General features: G+C 45.3%; 1 protein-coding gene across 3 annotated transcripts in view; it reads right to left on the bottom strand.

Moving 5' to 3' along the window:
• LOC147628476 (uncharacterized) overlaps positions 1 to 20,308 on the bottom strand; it is a 127,211-nt gene that overhangs the window by 15,492 nt on the left and 91,411 nt on the right. For all 3 annotated transcript variants that reach the window (XM_086813630.1, XM_086813631.1, XM_086813632.1), the window contains exon 7: positions 1,995 to 2,027. In XM_086813630.1, coding sequence (XP_086669756.1) covers positions 1,995 to 2,027 — 33 coding nt within the window. The remainder of the gene's footprint in view (positions 1 to 1,994; positions 2,028 to 20,308) is intronic.

The raw sequence follows: 20,308 nt of genomic DNA, 5'->3' as shown, positions 1-20,308 counted from the left end.
CTTATGCTTAATGGCTTTGTGGTTGGTTCATTCAACCTTAAAAGATCGGTCAGACAGGGCTGCCCACTTGCTCCATTGTTATTTGCTGTATTTTCTCATCCTTTGATTCTAGCTCTTGAGTTGGCAGCTCGCTGAAAATCAAATAAAAGGTCTACAAGTGAATGATGAACAGTAGATGGTGATTCAATGCTTTGTGGATGACTCACTTATCTTCTTGGATGCATCCAATGAAAATGTTAGAAAGGCTTTGGCAATTATACAAGTCTTTGCAGATGCATCTGGCTCCAAATGTAACATTCACAAGTCAAGGTTAATAAGTTTAACCGAGGATGAATCCTTTGATGTAACCAGATGGGGATGCCAAGTTGTGAACAAAGGCAAGATCTTTAGACATTTGGGATGCCCCATGGGAGTGGATGTCTCACGTAAAGACATAGCGGATTGGCTTATGGACAAATTCATAGCCAAATTAGAGCTTGGGATAACGTATATCTTGCCTTTCATGGTGTTGTTGGCATGCTTTCACTTCTTTACTCCTTGTATAGATTTTATAACTTGCCTCTGGAAGAGAGCTCTAAGCTATGCTAAAGCTTTTCTATGGAAGAATAAGTAGGGCAAGAGACCGTGTTCCTTCCTGGCATGGCAGAAGTGTGTAAACCCAAGAAGGATGGGGGAATCGGCATCCTAGACATGGAAACACATGCAATGGCGAGAATGCCAAAAATGTTGACTTCCTTTCTACAGCAGAGTCAACCTTGGACTAGGATGCTTAAAGAGCTTTCTTTGTATATGACTGTGAGTTGGCAAGGCAAATGGAGGGGACTCTCTTGGATTGATAAGATTTTTTCCCATGCTCTAATTGTCTTTAAAAATATGCCCTTTGCTGAATTTCTGATTAAGAAATGGAAGAGGATCATTCCCCTCATTCAATGGCAAGGATCTCCTAGAATCACGGGAAATTCAATATGCATGTATAATGTTTGGTGGTCCCAAGTTTTTTATTCCCTCCGTTAGCCCTCATTGAGTCCAAAGTGAGCAAAAGACTCAACAACAGAGGGATAAGCAGATTTGAGGATTTCTGGGATGGTCCTCTTTTGGGGTGGAGAGATGATGAACAGCTATCTGTCATGTATGGTCTCTCAAGATTTGATAAGAATCATCTGCATGTAATTATTGGTAAGCTCAAGACGCTAACTATCAATACTTCTCAGCTCACGGAAAGGTGGATCAAAGATTGGGGGTGGACAGATGGACTTCCCCTTGGTCGGGAATCAACTGCCAAGTTTTATCAGATGTTAATGCAAGAGAAGAGAGATTTTAAACATTTCAATACAATATGGAAAGTAGCTTGGCCGAACAAATGCTGGGAGTCCAGATGCAGAAGAATTTGGGGATCCAAACTGCCAACACATGCTCAGACTTTTTTGTGGAGAATCATGGTTGAGGCTCTTCCGTTAGGCTATAAGTTGATGATCCGAAATATGGCCTCAGGGATATGCCCAAGATGCAAAGCAGCCATCGAGGATTTCAAGCATGCCTTTTGGGATTGCTCAGCATTAAGATCCTTTTGGACACAGCTCTCTAAATGGGGGGGGGACATTTTTGGGCTGCAATGTACATGGTCCCATTGGGTTTTGGGTAAAAAGACTGGTCCAGCAGTGGAGAGTAATAGCCTTTTTGGATTTGCAAGATTTACATGCTTGTGGGAGATTTGGTATACGAGGAACACTATGGTGTTTGTTAATGATGGCATGCAAAGTGTAGATCCTAAGAAAGTTCTCTGTTTAGTGAAAACTAACATTGCTAGTCTGGTGAGTGTAAACAGATGTGTACATCCCCTTGTCCATCCTCTTCTGTCAAGAAGCACCTAGGAAAAAATCTTATAACCATGCACGATTTCATGATTCCCCACATTACACATATTTAAGGTGATTCCTTCTAGGTACAAGTCATGGCAAAGAAAAGAACTGAACAGAATAGGGTTGCAGCCTTACCAAAAGCATTGCAAATTCCCCCTGCTGACTGATCTGTTACAAACACAACTGAATTTCAGTGCTCTATGCATACACAATAGCTGAAGAATGAAAAATTACAACTATAAAGGGTGATCATTGTTAGTTGGTTTTTTTGCTTGAATGTGAATGGTGAACTTTGTGTTTTCATGCAATGCTTTCTACCTTGGTTTCAGCCTATTTCTTGGAGCCTAAAAACTGCAACTCAAAACAGGGGAAAAAATGTCTATGGGTACACACAAGATGAAATTGTTTAGCCTCTCTCATATATCCACAGACTAATTATAAGCCTCTGGCAAAAAAGGATTTCTTTGAGAAATCTACTCTCTCTCTCTTTGGATTGACCTATGCGAGACATTATGGGATGAGACTATCTCAGCTGCTTCCCATAGCCTACCATTTTTCCAGTTCCACACTTTTATCAGATATGCCTTTTTTTGGCAGTTGTATTTATCCTAGTTCCTCACATGTTATAGCTAGTTGTTTTTCAGTTTATGCTTTTCATTTTCTACTCGGGACATTTAGTTTCCTTGCGTTCTGGATGTATTGGTACTTTAGTCTCATAGGCCACTTTGGCCTCTTGTAGACGTTAATATATCTTTCTTTCTTTCTTTCTTTCTTTCTTGTAGACAATCAGTTTATTGTACTTTTTAGTTACATTTACTTGTTCTCTTTGATGAGACACCAACTTTAGATGTACTCTCAGTTTTGGTCTCATAGGCCATTATGGCCTCTTAGAGACATTATTACGACCCTGCGTTTTTCTCTGGACAGTATGATGGTGGGCACAGGGACATGGTGGACAGTGTGAATGGCATCTGTCATGACCCTGTGAAAATGGAACAGCACAAGCTGAGCAAAAATATTAAATGATTCACATTTGGGGTGCCCGGACAAAGAGAATGATGTGTGGACATCTTCAGGTGTGAAGGGGGACCAGAACATTAATGAATTTTAATGTTTTATTCATGGGTGGCCCCTAGGCCTAAGTGGCCCCTAGGGAACTTTAATAAATATTAAAGTTGGGGGCCTAGGATAATTTTGGAGAGAGGCCACTCCACTTTTGGAGTTACACGCCTCTCTCATCTCTCTCTCTCTTGCTTTTTGGGAGGCGTGCAAACTACGTGCAAGCTGCAAGCGTGGAGAAGCAATCGGCTGAATACGTGGGCTGCTGTGTGTTTGGCTGCATACAGAATCTTCTGTACACAACAGGACAGGCCGTACAGAGCTGTACGACAGCAAGTATTGCTGTAGGTAAAGGCGGCACTGGCTCAGGCGACTGTTGCTCTACTGCTGGCGACCAAAGTACAGGCGGCTGCAGTTCTGTTGTGCAGGCAGGTACAACTGTAGGTACAGTCCACGTGGCAACTGTACGACTGCATGTACAGGTGTACGGATAGGTACAAGTGCAGGCGGCGCTGATTCAGGCTGTGCTGGCAGGAATAGACAGCACGCGGCTGCTGTGCAAGTGCTGTCCTGTACGGTACAGGTGGCTGCAGGGGCTGTACGGACAGGTACAGTAGAGTTTTACTGACCTGTACGGACAGGTACAACGGGTTTCAGATCTGTTCACTTCTGAGCAATAGCAGGTAGTGTATCTCCAGTTGCAGGCAGAGATTTTATCAGAGTTTATTTGGTGCAACAGTCAGGTGGTTGCATGGGGAAGAGTACAGACAGTCGTTGTCAAGTATAGACTGGTACGAACTGTCCCACGGGTGCAGAACCACACACTGATTTGGTAAGCTCAGAACTTGTCCATCTTTCTTTCTTTCCATTGGCTTATGTCTGCTGCAGAGTTGGATTATCTAGCCCCTTGTGAGAGGAGGGGTATGGCAGATTGAAAGGGTGGAAACAGAGATTGGACAGTGGATGTATGTTTGTGCTGAGTTGTGGAACCATGTACTTGGGATATGCCAGATGTGTGCTCAAGGCTGCCCTGCTGAATGGTCTTGGCTGATCAGAGGGAAACACAGTGTTGCTTTTGTGGGACACAGATCTGTGTGTGAATCCTCTGTGCTAAGAGGTCTTGTGGACTGCCAGATTGGACATACAGGTGTATTCTCCTCGCTGGTTGTGTTGTACTCAGTTTTACATCACTTTGAATTTGAATAAAGAAATACCGAAAGGGGCACCAAGCTTTGGGGCCAACAGGTGTCGTTCTCATTTCAGATTTGGGGCACTCTAGCTCCAACTAAATTTGTTTTTATATTTGGACTACAAGTGGAAGGGTGCTAGTCTACCGCACTTTGGTTTCTACCAGAGGCCGGTTTCAAGGTTCCGTTGCCGGGACCCATCATCAACTTTCTTAAGGGGGTGAGCTCGTGGTTGACTCGAGGAAAGTCATCGCTGAAAAATTCAGCAACATGTCTGATACAGAAGACGAATATTTTTATAATGAAGAGGAAGAGCAAGAGACCTCTCCTGAGAGAAATGAATCTGAGGATATTCTTGCAGGAGAACAGGCTGCAGATGATGAGCAAAATGAGGATGTAACACAGCCAGAAGATATGCCTAGTAAAGAGGAAGAGGATGCTCAGTTTAAAAATCGTTTGGCTGGTGTAATGGATGTGTTTATGCAGCTCACACAAAGTGAGAAGTTTGCTGAATTTATGAGATCCCGTACTGAGCCTGAAAAGAAGAAGAAGAAGGTGCGTTCTAAGAACCTTCCTCAGGGTCATAGTGGTGCCTTCCCACAAGATCCATCTTTTGGACAGTTTCCGAACATGCAACATGCTTTTGGTGCTAACTCTCAGAGTTCCTTCCTTGGACAGCCATCTATTCCTCAGTAGACTATGCATCCAGGTTATTTTGGTGGTGGCTCTGTGTTCCAATCCATGACTGGGGGTTATCCTCAGGGAGGCATGGGTATGCCAGGGACTTTTGGAGCTAATTTTCAGCCTGGAATGCAGGGGAATATGTATGGTGGTATGCAGTCCGGAATGCAAGGAAACATGTTTGGGGGCATGCAACCTCGAATGCAAGCAAATATGTATGGGGGCATGCAGTCCGGTATGCATAATGGTATGTTTGGAAACATGGCTGGAATGTATGGCATGCTAGGTGTGGGAATTGGTAATGTTGACCCTATGATGGGCATGAATGCTGGGGGTGGCAATCTTGCGAACCCTTACGATAATCTAACGCCTATGGGTAAGGCGAAGGATTATAAGGAAGGGGGAGCTGCTGTGAAATTTGATACATTCAGTGGGGCCAAAGATAAATTAAAAGCACTTACCTTTTTACAGCAGTTTGATGCTGCTTTTTCTGGTGGTAATTACACGGAGTCCTCTAAAGTGAGAAAAGCTGCGACTTTTCTCAAAGGCAATGCATTGCAGTGGTGGTCTACTCTTCTTTTGCAGGGCATAGCACCATCTACTTGGGTACAATTTAAACAGGTGTTCTCTTCCGTATGGCTCACATCTACGTTTGAGGTGGATGTAATGACTGCATGGCACAAGTTGGATGCATCAAAATGTGAAAATCTTGAAGATTACAATAAGAAGTTTTGGGAAGCTTTACTCCCAGTTACTTCTTACCGTGCAGTGCCTTTGTCTGAGCAGGTAGAGAAGTATTGTTGTGGGCTGCCCAAGGAAGTGCATGACTATTGTATAAAGACTCGAGTAACAAACATGTCACAGATGATAGAGAATGCTATGACAGCTAATGCGTTACTCACTGTAGTCTCATCTGGATTTAAAGGCAGTAAGAACTCGAGCAAGAAATCTGAAAAGTCTGGGCATGCTTTGCGTGATGCGAAAGGGTCTACAGAGACGCGGTATAAGAAGTTGCCAATGCCCAAGAGAACTCCTGAGGAGAGACAGGCTTTGAGAGATGCCCAGAAATGTTTTTAGTGTACTGAAGAGGGACATGTCTTTTAATTGTCCCAAGAGAAAGTCCCAAAAGGACTCTGACAATAAAGGAGAGCCCAAGTCAAAGAAACCAAAAACTTCTGCAGGGTTAGTTCCTGATCTTGTTGGGGAATAGCCAGGTGGTGAAGAGACAGAGTTGTGCAGGGCATGGGGCAAAGTGAGAGATCAAAATGCCTTGATGTTCTTTGACACAGGTGCTAGAACCAACTTTATTTCACCGGATTTCCGATTGGGGATTCGTGCAGAGGAGATGGGGCCGTTATATGAGGCTAACATGGCTTGTCCAGGGTATGCAGAACCCGTCACTCCTATTATTGGGAAGCTCAAGCTTCATTTGCAGGGTTATGTGGACAGCGAAGAGTTTTTCATCATGCCACTTGATGTATGTGATGTTTTGTTGGGTATGCCATGGTGCCACAGAGTACATGCGGTGGTGGATACATATAATAGGAAGATTGCTTTGACTCATAGAGGGAAAGAACATGTTTTGGATGTAAAACTTAAAGGGGAATCTGTTCCTATTGTATCAGCTTCGGCAATTTCATCAGTAATGAAAAAGCATCTTTCCGCGTACTTGATTTATGTAAAGGATGCAAAAGATGATGAGTCTAAGTCTAATTTGTCTATGTTAGATAAGGACACGACTGATTTCTTATGTGGATTCCAAGATTGTTTTTCTGAGTCATTGCCAGGTGAACTTCCTCCGGAGAGGCCAGAAGATCATGCCATTGATCTAATTCCTGGTAGTACTCCACCAAATAGACCGCCGTACCGTATTAGTGCAGCCCAACAAGAAGAAATTATGAGTCAGGTACAGGAGCTTTTGAATAAAGGGTTGATACAGCCTAGCTCATCACCCTTTTGCTCACCTGTACTCTTAGTGCAAAAGAAGGATGGTTCTTGGCGCATGTGTATTGACTACAGGGCGCTGAACAAGAATACCATCAAGAATCGATTCCCCATTCCGAGGATCGATGACATTTTGGACCGCTTACAGGGCTCCACAGTTTTTAGTCGAATTGACTTGAAAAAGCGGGTATCATCAGATACGTATTAGACCCGAGGATGTGCATAAGACAGCATTTCGAACCACGTTTGGGTTGTATGAGTTCTTGGTTATGCCCTTTGGTTTGACAAATGCACCTGCCACATTTAACAAAATGATGGACAGGATTTTCCGGCCTCATAGAGCGTTTGTGGGCACATTCTTTGATGATATGATTGTGCATTCACAAACTGAGGAAGAGCATAGAAGGCATTTGGCCATTGTGTTTGCAGAACTCCGGAACCATAGGCTGGTTATTAATGGCAAGAAGAGTGAGTTCTTCTTGCAAGAGATACACTTCTTGGGGCATATTGTGTCTAAGCATGGAGTCCGTATGGATCCATCGAAGGTGGAAGCAATTCTTAATTGGCCAGATTTGAGAACCGTGCATGATGTACGCAGCTTTTTGGGATTGTGTTCCTATTACAGGCGGTACATACGGTATTTTGCTGAGATTGCTTCGCCCCTTCATGCCTTAACAAAGAAGGCAACTCCGTTTAGATGGGCTGATCGGGAAATTACAGCCTTCAAAAAGCTTAAAGAAAAGCTTACTTCGGATCCAGTATTGGTATTACCGGACCTCCGAAAGGCTTTTGTTGTCCAATGTGATGCATGTGGAAACAGCATTGGGGCCGTTCTCATGCAGGAGGGACATGTGATAGCCTGTGAGAGTAGAATATTGCAGGATGCCGAGAAGCATTTACAGGTTTATGAGAAAGAGATGTTGGCTGTAATTCATGCTCTTTCTACATGGAAACACTATTTGCTTGGGACTGATTTCACTGTGCAGACAGATCATCAGACCTTGCGTTATTTCTTCATGCAAACTAAGCTTTCAGAGAAGCATATGCGATGGGCAAACTTTTTGTCTATGTTTCACTTCCAGATTGTGCATGTGGAAGGCAAAAAGAATGTTGTGGCAGATGCTTTGTCACGCAAGCCACAGGTCTCAGCAGTTTCACTTGCTTATCATCATGAGCTTGATGAAATGAAAGAGCAGTATGCCCATGATGAGGACTTTGAAAGGTTGTATGGTCAGATATCTGAGGGTCAACGCCATGAGCACTATACTCTCAGAGATGGGTTTTTGTTGATGCATGGTAGACTGTGTGTTACCAGGCAATTGAGACTCAAGGTTATGATTGAAAGTCATGCTCCACCGTATGCAGGTCATAGAGGCATTGACGCCACGGTCAAAGCAGTGGAGACTTTGTTTTACTGGCCAACCTTGAGAAGAGATGTTGATGCTTTTGTAAGGCAATGCATCGATTTCAGAAGGTAAAGTTTGACCGTCAAAAGACACCAGGGTTACTACAGCCTTTACCTATTCCAGATAGACCTTGGGAGAGCATTGCCATGGATTTTATATTTGATCATGGACACAAACGGGCAATGATGGCATTTGGACTATCATATGCAGGTTCAGTAAGCACGCTCATTTCATTCCCGTGCGTAAGACGATCAAAGTTGATCATATGGTGAAGTTGTTCATGGCAAACATCTTTAAGTATCATGGCTTGCCTACGTCTATCATTAGTGACCGTGATCCACGGATGACGAGTTTGTTCTGGAGAGGGTTGTTTGACAACATGGGTACAACTCTCAAGTTTTCATCTTCACTTCATCCACAAACAGATGGTCAATCGGAAGAGGCTATCTCTATAGTGTTAGATCTTCTTAAGTGTTATGTGTCAGAGCACAAGCAACAATGGGAAAAGTATCTTCCTTTGGTGGAGTTTGCATATAACAAAACTGTCCATACCTCGACGGGCAAGGCGCCTTTTGAGATTGTGGAAGGAGGGAAGAAGGTACCACCTATTTTGCATACAAAGGATAAGATCTTTGAGACTGATCAGTATGTGGAAAACATGGATGAAGCTTATCGGAGAGTTAAGTTGGCACTCCAGAAAATTCAGCAGAAGCAAAAGAAAGCAGCAGACCGTCACAGACGTGCATTAGAGTTTGCATTGGGTGATTGGGTTCTTTTGCGCTTTGAAAAGGCTAGGCTCAACAAGATGAAGGGTAAAGAGCACTTATTCCCTAAGCTGAGCATGCGCTATTATGGGCCTTTTCAGGTATTGGAAAAGATTGGTGAGGTGGCCTATCGCTTGAAGCTACCAGATCACTGGAGGATTCATAAGGCTTTTCACGCTGTCGTGACGTGTGCGGTATCGCTGGGCAAGTGCGAGACTTCAGGCTGTGAGAGTCGTTTCAAATCCCAGCAAGGAAACAGAATATATATCTCTTCAAGGGGCACCACCAGCAGAAGCTGTCATAAAACTCATAACATCAAAACCTAGAAAAACATCTCGTAGGTTTTTGCATTCCAGAAAATCAACTCATGGCATATACATCCAAGACTCATGGCCAGCCATCATATGGTTCCAAAACCCAACTCCACATGGTATTGTGTTCCTATGATCCTTGCAGTAACAATTTCTATCTTGGGCCCGCCAAGTATCATTATAGACATCCTTGTATAATGATAACCCACAAAATCAGCCTCTATGAGCCTCCCAGTAGCTCTGCGCCAGCCTTCTCTTCCTTGTACACACGGCGGCCAGCTCTCTTCTTTTCAGTTCCCCCCCCCCAGAGACCTGCTCCAGCCAGCTCTCTACAAGGCACCTTAGTTTGCTCTCCACACTTCGCCTGAGAGACCTCCAAAACTGCATAGGCCACCTTCCTCACGTTGGCTCCTCTCCCCGTTAGCGTGGACTGCCGAATCCCCAGCCAGCTGCGCTTGTCACCTTTGTTGAAGCCGCCAGCAGCTACTGCCCCTTGCCTGCACACTCACCAGCTCCATCTAGGCGGCTTCCCTGTGTGTGTACCTGCGGCTGCCTCTTCTGGCTGCAGCACCCGAAGAAGCCTTCTCCTCCCTACACGACGGCCACCAAGCACCTGCGTCTGTCTGCACAGGCACCCGAGAGCGACTCACCCGTCTCTCTTTTTTTCTGCCTCCCACTGTCGAGGCGACCTTCATCCACCAGGCAGCAACCCTCTTACCCCTTAGCTTCAGTCACCGCCAGCACCAAAGCTCACTGAACCTCTGCACTGCTCTCTGTTGGCTCTCCTTGTGTCTGCAGCTGCGCATGCACACGCCCCAAAGCTCCGTCTGCTAGGCGGCTCCCTCAGAATGACCAGGCCCCCCCTCTTACACGAGGCGGTAACTTCCTTTTTTCCTGCACGCCCTCCCGCGCCTCTGCAAGGCGACCCTCACTTACTCGCCAGCTTTCACCTTCGCCAACCTTCCACAGACCCGCTGGCAGCAACGCTGGCATCAAGATATAACAGCCATGTGGCTCTCAATAAGTTAGCCACGTAGTTATCGTTTTTTATTTTTTCCCAAGGCCAAAAAGATGGCCATCATCACTCCCTTTTCACACCAAAGCTCAAGGCAACACCGGCCCCTTCAGTCTTTCTTGTGCCTCCATCAAGATCAAAAACTGCAACTAATCCCTCTTTCTTGTCAGCCCCATAAGAAAGTGATGCTGCTTTTGGTTCATTGATAATTCGTTCTACCTCAAGGTTTACCATAAGCATAAAAACTCCACGATTCACACCACATTTATGTACAGAGGCTTCAAGACCTGGCTCAGCCTCAGCTCGTCTTATTGAACCTCATTTACAATATGAACATATGTACATAGGCATCATAAAATGACTCAAGTCATGGCACTTAATCCCATGCATCTAGATTTGCATTTAATGGCCTCACATGCATGGTTTCACACCATAGACGTGCCATGGCACGACAACGTGAGTCTCCTTAGACCTTTCTGTGGGGATGTGCCTGAGGATGTATCAGATGAGGCTCAGCCGGAAGTTGAGGAACTTGATGAGGTTCTAATTCCAGAGCAGATACTGGCACATAAGGAAAGAAAGGTACGAGGTAAAGTTTCCCGTCGATATCTTGTGAAGTTCAAGAACTATTCACCGATGGATGCGAAGTGGATGGAGGAAGGTGACTTAACAGATTCACCTCAGGTTTTGCATCTTTATCTCGATGCCTTTGAGTTGGAGTCGACTCTTGTTTTGGCTCATTCAAGTTCAGCAGAGCATGGGTTTGGAGCATTGCCTGATGCTCAAGAGGGGGGTAGCACCTCCACTCCCTTGATACAGACAGGCTCAGATGACATCTAGAGGTCGCTTGGTGCAGTTTTTGTCTCACCCAAAGGTACTGATGGCTGACAGAACATCTGTTTATGGGACTTCTATGATATATGTGTACTAGTCACATTGGATGTCATGGCCCTGTGAAAATGGAACAGTACAAGTGTGGGCATGGTGGTTGCAGAGTTAGAATATTTTATGATTCACATGGGGGGTGCCCGGACAGAGTTTAAGATGTGTGGACATCCCTAGGTGTGAAGGGGGGAACTAGAAACATTAAACTTTAATGTTTATTAAAGTTTGCCCCTAGGCCTTAGTGGCCCTAGGGAACTTATTAAAGTTTGGGGCCCTAGGGATTAATTTGGGAAGAGGGCCACTTTTGGAGTAAGTGCTTCTCTCTCCTCCCTCTCTCTCTAGCTTTTTGGGAAAGGAGTCGTGGAGTAGCCTTGAAGCGCATGTAGACAAAACGTGGGAAGGTGGAAGAGCAAGTCGACTGCAGATTTGGAGGGCTGTTGCTGTTTTTCTGAGTGTAAATCAGCCGTACAGCACTGTACGGCCAGATCTGTGCAAGTACACTCTCTCTTTCTCTCTCTGGTACAAGCTGTGGGTCTTCTTCACTGCTGGTCTGGCTGCGCACAGGACCTGTACAGGCTGTACAGTCAGTTTTTCAGCAAGTACCATACTGTACGACTGCCGTACAGTGTACGGGCAGCAAGGTACAGCAAGTACAGTTGCTGCAGGGGTGCTGACAGGTGCTGGACAGGTGCTGGACAGGCCTGGTTACTCAAATTCAGGCGACCAGAATCAGGACAGCCGACTGTTTGTGCAAGTACAACTCCTGGCACGTATCCCGAGGCGGTACAAACGGGTACAGTGCTGATTTTCAGATCTGTATTTTCAAGGACAGCATAAGAGTGAACATCAGGAGGAGGATACAGGCAAATACAAGCACATGTGTGAAGCAGGGTTGTGGAAACAAGTGCCTGCAAGTACAGATTGGTGCTGTTGCTTCCTCCAGTGTTGTTTCACGAGCTGAACTTGGTAAGCTTTGTTTCTGTTCATCTATCTCTCTTTCTACTGCTTGATGTCTGTTGCAGATATGAGTTATCTGGCCCTTTGTGAGAGGAGGGGTTTGGCAGATTGACAAGGGTTGAGACAGAGTTTGGACAGCATATGTATGTTTGAGCTGAGATAATGTATCATGCACTTGAGTTATGCCAGATGTATGCCCATGGCTGGCCTGCTTAGTGATCTTGGCTGATCAGAGGGAGGCACAGTGTGTTATTTGGAGACACAGATCTGTGTGCATAGATCCTCTGTGCTGAGAAGGATTTGTGGGCCGTCAGATTGGACTTACAGGTGTAAACTCTTGGCTGATCTTTGTGTTGTACTCAGCCATTCATTTTATTATAATTGAATAAAGAAATACCGCAAGGGGCGCCAAGCTTTGGGGCCAACAGGTGTCGCTGTGTTTTTAGATTTGGGCACTCTAGCTCCAATCTGCTTTGTTTTATCATCTAGACTACAAGTGGACGGGTGATTGCTAATCTACCGCACTCTGGTTTTCTATCAGAGGCCGGTTTCAAGGTTCCGTCCCCAGGACCAATCATCAACTTTCAGAAGGGGGTGAGCTCGTGGTTGCTTTGAAGAAAGCCATCGCTGAAAATTCAGCAATCATGTCTGATACAGAGGATGAGTACTTCTATCATGAAGAAGAAGAGCAAGAGACTTCTCCTGAAAGAGATGTATCCGAGGATATTTTTGCAGGAGAACAAGCTGCAGATGTTGAGCCTTATGAGGATGTAACACAGCCAGAAGATGTGCATGGTAAAGAGGATGATGATGCTCGGTTCAAAGATCGCTTGGCTAGTGTTATGGATACTTTTATGCAGCTCACACAAAGCGAGAGATTTGCTGAATTTTTGAGATCTCGCACAGAGCCCCGCACAGAGCCCCAGAAAAAGAAGAAGAAGAAGGTTCGTTCGAAGAATCTTCCTCAGGGTCATAGTGGTGCCATCCCACAGGAACCATCTTTTGGCCAGTTTCCGAATATGCAGCATGCTTATGGAGCAAACTCTCAGAGTTCCTTCTATGGATAGCCACCTATTCCTCAGCAGAATATGCATCCAGGTTATTTTGGTGGTGGCTCGGTGTTTCAATCCATGACTGGGGGTTATCCTCATGGAGGCATGGGTATGTATGGGTCTTTTGGAGTCAATTTTCAGCCTGGCATGCAAGGGAATATGTATGGTGGTATGCAGTCCGGTATGGCTGGAAATATGTTTGCAGGCATGCAACCTGGGATGCAAGGCAATATGTTTGGTGGCATGCAGCCAGGTATGCATAATGGAGTGTATGGAAACATGGCTGGAATGTATGGTATGCCTGGCATGGGAATGGGAAATGTTGACCCAATGATGCGTATGAATGTTGGGGGCAGCAATCTCACGAAACCACTTCCATATGATAATCTAACGCCTATGGGAAAGGCGAAGGATTACAAGGAAGGGGGAGCTGCAGGGAAGTTTGACACTTTCAGTGGGGCCAAGGATAAATTGAAGGCACTTACCTTTTTACAGCAGTTTGATGCTGCTTTTTCTGGTGGGAATTACACAGAGTCCTCTAAGGTGAGGAAAGCTGCCACTTTTCTCAAGGGCAATGCTTTGCAGTGGTGGTCTACTCTTCTTTTGCAGGGCATAGCACCCACCACATGGGTCCAATTCAAACAGGTTTTCTCTTCCGTATGGCTCACATCTACATTTGAGGTGGATGTTATGACCGCATGGCACAAGCTGGATGCTTCAAAGTGTAATAGTTTGGAGGATTATAACAAGAAGTTTTGGGAAGCTCTACTCCCAGTGACTTCTTATCGTGCCGTGCCATTATCTGAGCAGGTAGAGAAGTATTGTTGTGGGCTGCCCAAGGAGGTACGAGATTATTGTATAAAGACAAGAGTAACGAACATGTCACAGATGATTGAAAATGCTATGACAGCTAATGCGTTACTCACAGGTGGTTCATCTGGATTTAAAGGCAGTAAGAAATTGGGCAAGAAAGCTGAAAAATTTGGGCATGCTTCTCGTGATGCTAAAGGGTCTACAGAGACAAAGTATAAGAAGTTGCCAATGCCCAAAAGGACTTCTGAGGAAAGACAGGCTTTGAGAGATGCTCAAAAGTGTTTTTACTGTACTGAAGAGGGGCATATGTCATTCAATTGTCCCAAAAGAACGTCCAAAAAGGATCTTGACAATAAAGGAGAGCCCAAGCCAAAGAAACCACAGCCTTCTGCAGGCTTAGTTCCTGATCTTGTGGGGGAGCAGCTAGGTGGTGAAGCTACAGAGTTGTGCAGGGCATGGGGCAAAGTGAGAGATCAGAATGCTTTGATCTTCTTTGACACAGGTGCTATAGCCAACTTCATTTCACCAGATTTGGCTGGCCGATTGGGGATTCGTGCAGAGGAGATGGGGCCGTTACATGAGGCAAATATGGCTTGTCCAGGGTATGCAGAACCCGTTACTCCTATCATTGGGAAGCTTCGGCTTCATTTGCAGGGTTATGTGGATAGCGAGGAGTTCTTCATCATGCCTTTGGATGGCTGTGATGTTTTGTTGGGAATGCCATGGTGCCACAGGGTACATGCGGTGGTGGATACTTACAATAGGAAAATTACTCTGACTCATAGAGGGAAAGAGCATGTATTGGATGTAAAACTCAAAGGGGAATCTGTTCCTATTGTATCCGCTTCGGCGATTTCATCAGTAATGAAAAAGCATCTTTCCGCGTACTTGATTTATGTAAAGGATGCACAGGATGATGAGTCTAAGTCTAATTTGTCAATGTTAGATAAGGACAGGGCTGATTTCTTATGTGGGTTTCAAGACTGTTTTTCCGAGTCATTGCCAGGAGAATTACCTCCTGAGAGGCCAGAAGATCATGCCATAGATCTGATTCCTGGTAGTACTCCACCGAATAGACCGCCGTATCGTGTTAGTGCAGCCCAACAGGAAGAGATTATGAGTCAGGTGCAGGAGCTTTTGAATAAAGGGTTGATACAGCCTAGCTCATCACCCTTTTGCTCACCTGTGCTCTTAGTGCAGAAAAAGGATGGTTCTTGGCGCATGTGTATTGATTACAGGGCGCTGAACAAGAATACCATCAAGAATCGATTCCCCATACCGAGGATCGATGACATCTTGGACCGCTTACAGGGCTCCACAGTCTTTAGTCGTATTGACTTGAAAAGCGGGTATCATCAGATACGCATTAGACCCGAGGATGTACATAAGACAGCATTCCGAACCACATTTGGGTTGTATGAGTTCTTGGTTATGCCCTTTGGTTTGACAAATGCGCCTGCCACATTTAACAGAATGATGGACAGGATTTTCAAGCCTCATAGAGAGTTTGTGGGCACATTCTTTGATGATATGATTGTGCATTCACGAACTGAGGAAGAGCATAGAAGGCATTTGGCCATTGTGTTTGCAGAACTCAGAAACCATAGATTGGTGGTTAATGGCAAGAAGAGTGAGTTCTTTTTGCAGGAGATACATTTCTTGGGGCATATTGTGTCTGGTCATGGAGTCCGTATGGATCCAGCCAAGGTGGAAGCAATACTTAATTGGCCAGCTTTGAGGACCGTGCATGATGTACGCAGCTTTCTAGGATTGTGTTCCTATTACAGGCGTTACATACCGCACTTTGCTGAAATTGCTTCGCCTCTTCATGCTTTGACGAAGAAAGCAACTCCATTTAGATGGGCTGATCGGGAAATTACAGCATTCAAAAAGCTCAAAGAAAAGCTTACTTCGAACCCAGTATTGGTGTTACCGGACCTCCGAAAGGCTTTTGTTGTCCAGTGTGATGCATGTGGAAGTAGCATTGGTGCAGTTCTCATGCAAGAGGGACATGTGATAGCCTATGAGAGTAGAGTTTTGCAAGATGCTGAGAAGCATTTACAGGTGTATGAGAAAGAGATGTTGGCTGTAATTCACGCTTTTTCTACATGGAAACACTACTTGCTTGGGGCTGATTTCACTGTGCAGACAGATCATCAGACCTTGCGATATTTCCTCACGCAGACTAAGCTTTCAGAGAAGCATATGCGTTGGGCAAACTTTTTGTCAATGTTTCACTTCCAGATTGTGCATGTGGAAGGCAAAAAGAATGTAGTGGCAGATGCTTTGTCATGCAAGCTACAGGTCTCTGCAGTTTTACTTGCTTATCATCATGAGCTTGATGAAATGAAAGAGCAGTATGCCCATGATGAGGACTTTGAAAGGTTGTATGATCAGATGTCTGAGGGTCAGCGGCATGAGCACTATACTCTCAGAGATGGGTTTTTATTGATGCATGGCAGACTGTGTGTTACCAGGCCATTGCGACTCAAGGTTATGATTGAAAGTCATGCTCCACCGTATGCAGGTCATAGAGGTATTGACGCCACGGTCAAAGCAGTGGAGACTTTCTTTTATTGGCCAACCTTGAGGAGAGATGTTGATGCCTTTGTGAGGCAATGCATCGTATGTCAGAAGGTAAAGTTTGACCGTCAAAAGACACCAGGGTTATTACAACCTTTACCTATTCCGGATAGACCTTGGGAGAGCATTGCCATGGATTTTGTATTTGATCTTCCACAGACACAAACAGGAAATGATGGCATCTGGACTATCATATGCAGGTTCAGTAAGCAGGCTCATTTCATTCCCGTGCGGAAGACAATTAAAGTGGATCATATGGTGAAGTTGTTCATGGCGAACATCTTCAAGTATCATGGCTTGCCTACGTCTATCATTAGTGACCGTGATCCACGGATGACGAGTTTGTTTTGGAGAGGGTTGTTTGACAACATGGGTACAACTCTCAAGTTTTCATCGTCATTTCATCCACAGACAGATGGTCAGTCAGAAGAGGCTAACTCTACAGTGTTGGATCTTCTCAAGTGTTATGTGTCAGAGCACAAGCAACAATGGGAAAAATATCTTCCTTTGGTGGAGTTTGCATATAACAACACTGTACATAGCTCGACAGGCAAGGCGCCTTTTGAGATTGTAGAAGGAGGGAAGAAGGTACCACCCATTTTGCATACAAAGGATAAGATCTTTGAGGCTGATCAGTATGTGGAGAGCTTGGATGAAGCTTATCGGAGAGTTAAGTTGGCCCTCCAGAAAACTCAGCAGAAGCAAAAGAAAGCCGCAGACCGTCACAGACGTGATTTACAGTTTGCATTGGGTGATTGGGTTCTTTTGCGCTTTGAAAAGGCTAGACTCAAGAAGATGAAGGGTAAAGAGCGCTTATTCCCTAAGTTGAGCATGCGATATTATGGGCCTTTTCAGGTTTTGGAAAAGATTGGTGAGGTAACCTATCGTTTGAAGTTACCAGATCACTGGAGGATTCACAATGCTTTTCACGTGAGTCTTCTTAGACCTTTCCGTGGGGATGTGCCTGAGGATGTATCACATGAGGCTCAGCCGGAAGTTGAGGAACTTGATGAGGTTCTGATTCCAGAGCAGATACTGGCACATAAAGAAAGGAAGGTACGAGGTAAAGTTTCCCGTCGCTATCTTGTGAAGTTCGAGAACTATTCACCGATGGATGCGAAGTGGATGGAGGAAGGTGACTTAACAGATTCACCTCAGGTTTTGCAGCTTTATCTTGATGCCTTTGAGTTAGAGCCGACTCTTATTGTGGCTCATTCAGGTTCAGCAGAGCATGGGTCTGGAGCATTACCTGATGCTCAAGAGGGGGGTAGCACCTCCACTCCCTTGATACAGACAGGCTCAGATGACATCTAGAGGTCGCTTGGTGCAGTTTTTATCTCACCCGAAGGTACTGAGGCTGACAGTACATCTGTTTATGGGACTTCTATGATATATGTGTACTAGTCACATGGAGATTGTTGTGGATATGTATGGTTCACAGTGGTATACAACTTGGACTATTACTATGCCATTGGTTTGCAGTGAATGTTGATACATGTGTATGGCTTAGAGAGATTGGGACGCTGATCTTGCCATATGTATATTTCACTTTGGATATTTTGATGCATCACCAGAATGCAATCGAGGATGCTTGCCATTTTTCAAGAGGGGGGTATGTCATGGCCCTGTGAAAATGGAACAGTACAAGTGTGGGCATGGTGGTTGCAGAGTCAGAATATTTTATGATTCACATGGGGGGTGCCCGGACAGAGTTTAAGATGTGTGGACATCCCTAGGTGTGAAGGGGGGAACTAGAAACATTAAACTTTAATGTTTATTAAAGTTTGCCCCTAGGCCTTAGTGGCCCTAGGGAACTTATTAAAGTTTGGGGCCCTAGGGATTAATTTGGGAAGAGGGCCACTTTTGGAGTAAGTGCTTCTCTCTCCTCCCTCTCTCTCTAGCTTTTTGGGAAAGGGGTCGTGGAGGAGCCTTGAAGCGCATGTAGACAAAACGTGGGAAGGTGGAAGAGCAAGTCGACTGCAGATTTGGAGGGCTGTTGCTGTTTTTCTGAGTGTAAATCAGCCGTACAGCACTGTACGGCCAGATCTGTGCAAGTACACTCTCTCTTTCTCTCTCTGGTACAAGCTGTGGGTCTTCTTCACTGCTGGTCTGGCTGCGCACAGGACCTGTACAGGCTGTACAGTCAGTTTTTCAGCAAGTACCATACTGTACGACTGCCGTACAGTGTACGGGCAGCAAGGTACAGCAAGTACAGTTGCTGCAGGGGTGCTGACAGGTGCTGGACAGGTGCTGGACAGGCCTGGTTACTCAAATTCAGGCGACCAGAATCAGGACAGCCGACTGTTTGTGCAAGTACAACTCCTGGCACGTATCCCGAGGCGGTACAGACGGGTACAGTGCTGATTTTCAGATCTGTATTTTCAAGGACAGCATAAGAGTGAACATCAGGAGGAGGATACAGGCAAATACAAGCACATGTGTGAAGCAGGGTTGTGGAAACAAGTGCCTGCAAGTACAGATTGGTGCTGTTGCTTCCTCCAGTGTTGTTTCACGAGCTGAACTTGGTAAGCTTTGTTTCTGTTCATCTATCTCTCTTTCTACTGCTTGATGTCTGTTGCAGATATGAGTTATCTGGCCCCTTGTGAGAGGAGGGGTTTGGCAGATTGACAAGGGTTGAGACAAAGTTTGGACAGCATATGTATGTTTGAGCTGAGATGATGTATCATGCACTTGAGTTATGCCAGATGTATGCCCATGGCTGGCCTGCTTAGTGATCTTGGCTGATCAGAGGGAGGCACAGTGTGTTATTTGGAGACACAGATCTGTGTGCATAGATCCTCTGTGCTGAGAAGGATTTGTGGGCCGTCAGATTGGACTTACAGGTGTAAACTCTTGGCTGATCTTCAGGTGTCGCTGTGTTTGCAGATTTGGGCACTCTAGCTCCAATCTGCTTTGTTTTATCATCTAGACTACAAGTGGACGGGTGATTGCTAATCTACCGCACTCTGGTTTTCTATCAGAGGCCGGTTTCATTGGATGTTGTGGTTGTGTATGGTTCACAGTGGTATACAACTTGGACTACTACTACGCCATTGGTTTGCAGTGAATGATGATACATGTGCATGGCTTAGAGAGATTGGGACGTTGATCTTGCCATATTGTATATTTCACTTTGGATATTTTGCTCTATCACCAGAATGCAATCGAGGACGCTTGCCATTTTTCAAGAGGGGGGTATGTCATGACCATGTGAAAATGGAACAGCACAAGTGTGGGCAAGGTGGTTGCTGAGCAAAAATATTAAATGATTTACATTTGGGGTGCCCGGACAAAGAGAATGATGTGTGGACATCTTCAAGTGTGAAGGGGGACCAGAACAATAATGAATTTTAATGTTTTTCATGGGTGGCCCCTAGGCCTAAGTGGCCCCTAGGGAACTTTAATAAATATTAAAGTTGGGAGCCTAGGATAATTTTGGAGAGACACCACTCCACTCTTGGAGTTACACACCTCTCTCATCTCTCTCTCTCTTGCTTTTTGGGAGGCGTGCAAACTACGTGCAAGCTGCAAGCGTGGAGAAGCAATCGACTGAATACATGGGCTGCTGTGTGTTTGGCTGCATACAGAATCTTCCGTACAGAACAGGACAGGCCGTACAGAGCTGAGCTGTACGACAGCAAGTATTGCTGCAGGTACAGGCGGCACTGGCTCAGGCGGTTGTTGCTCTACTGCTGGCGACTAGAGTACAGGCGGCTGCAGTTCTGTTGTTGCAGGCAGGTACAGCTGTAGGTACAGTCCACGTGGCAGCTATACGACTGCAGGTACAGGTCT

Source organism: Cibotium barometz, chromosome 19, assembly GCF_041138505.1.
Source record: "Cibotium barometz isolate CiBa-2024 chromosome 19, ASM4113850v1, whole genome shotgun sequence".
In the NCBI taxonomy this organism is placed as follows: Eukaryota; Viridiplantae; Streptophyta; class Polypodiopsida; order Cyatheales; family Cibotiaceae; genus Cibotium; species Cibotium barometz.
The sequence above is the reverse complement of the archived record's forward strand: the minus strand, read 5'-3'. Positions and strand labels throughout refer to the sequence as shown.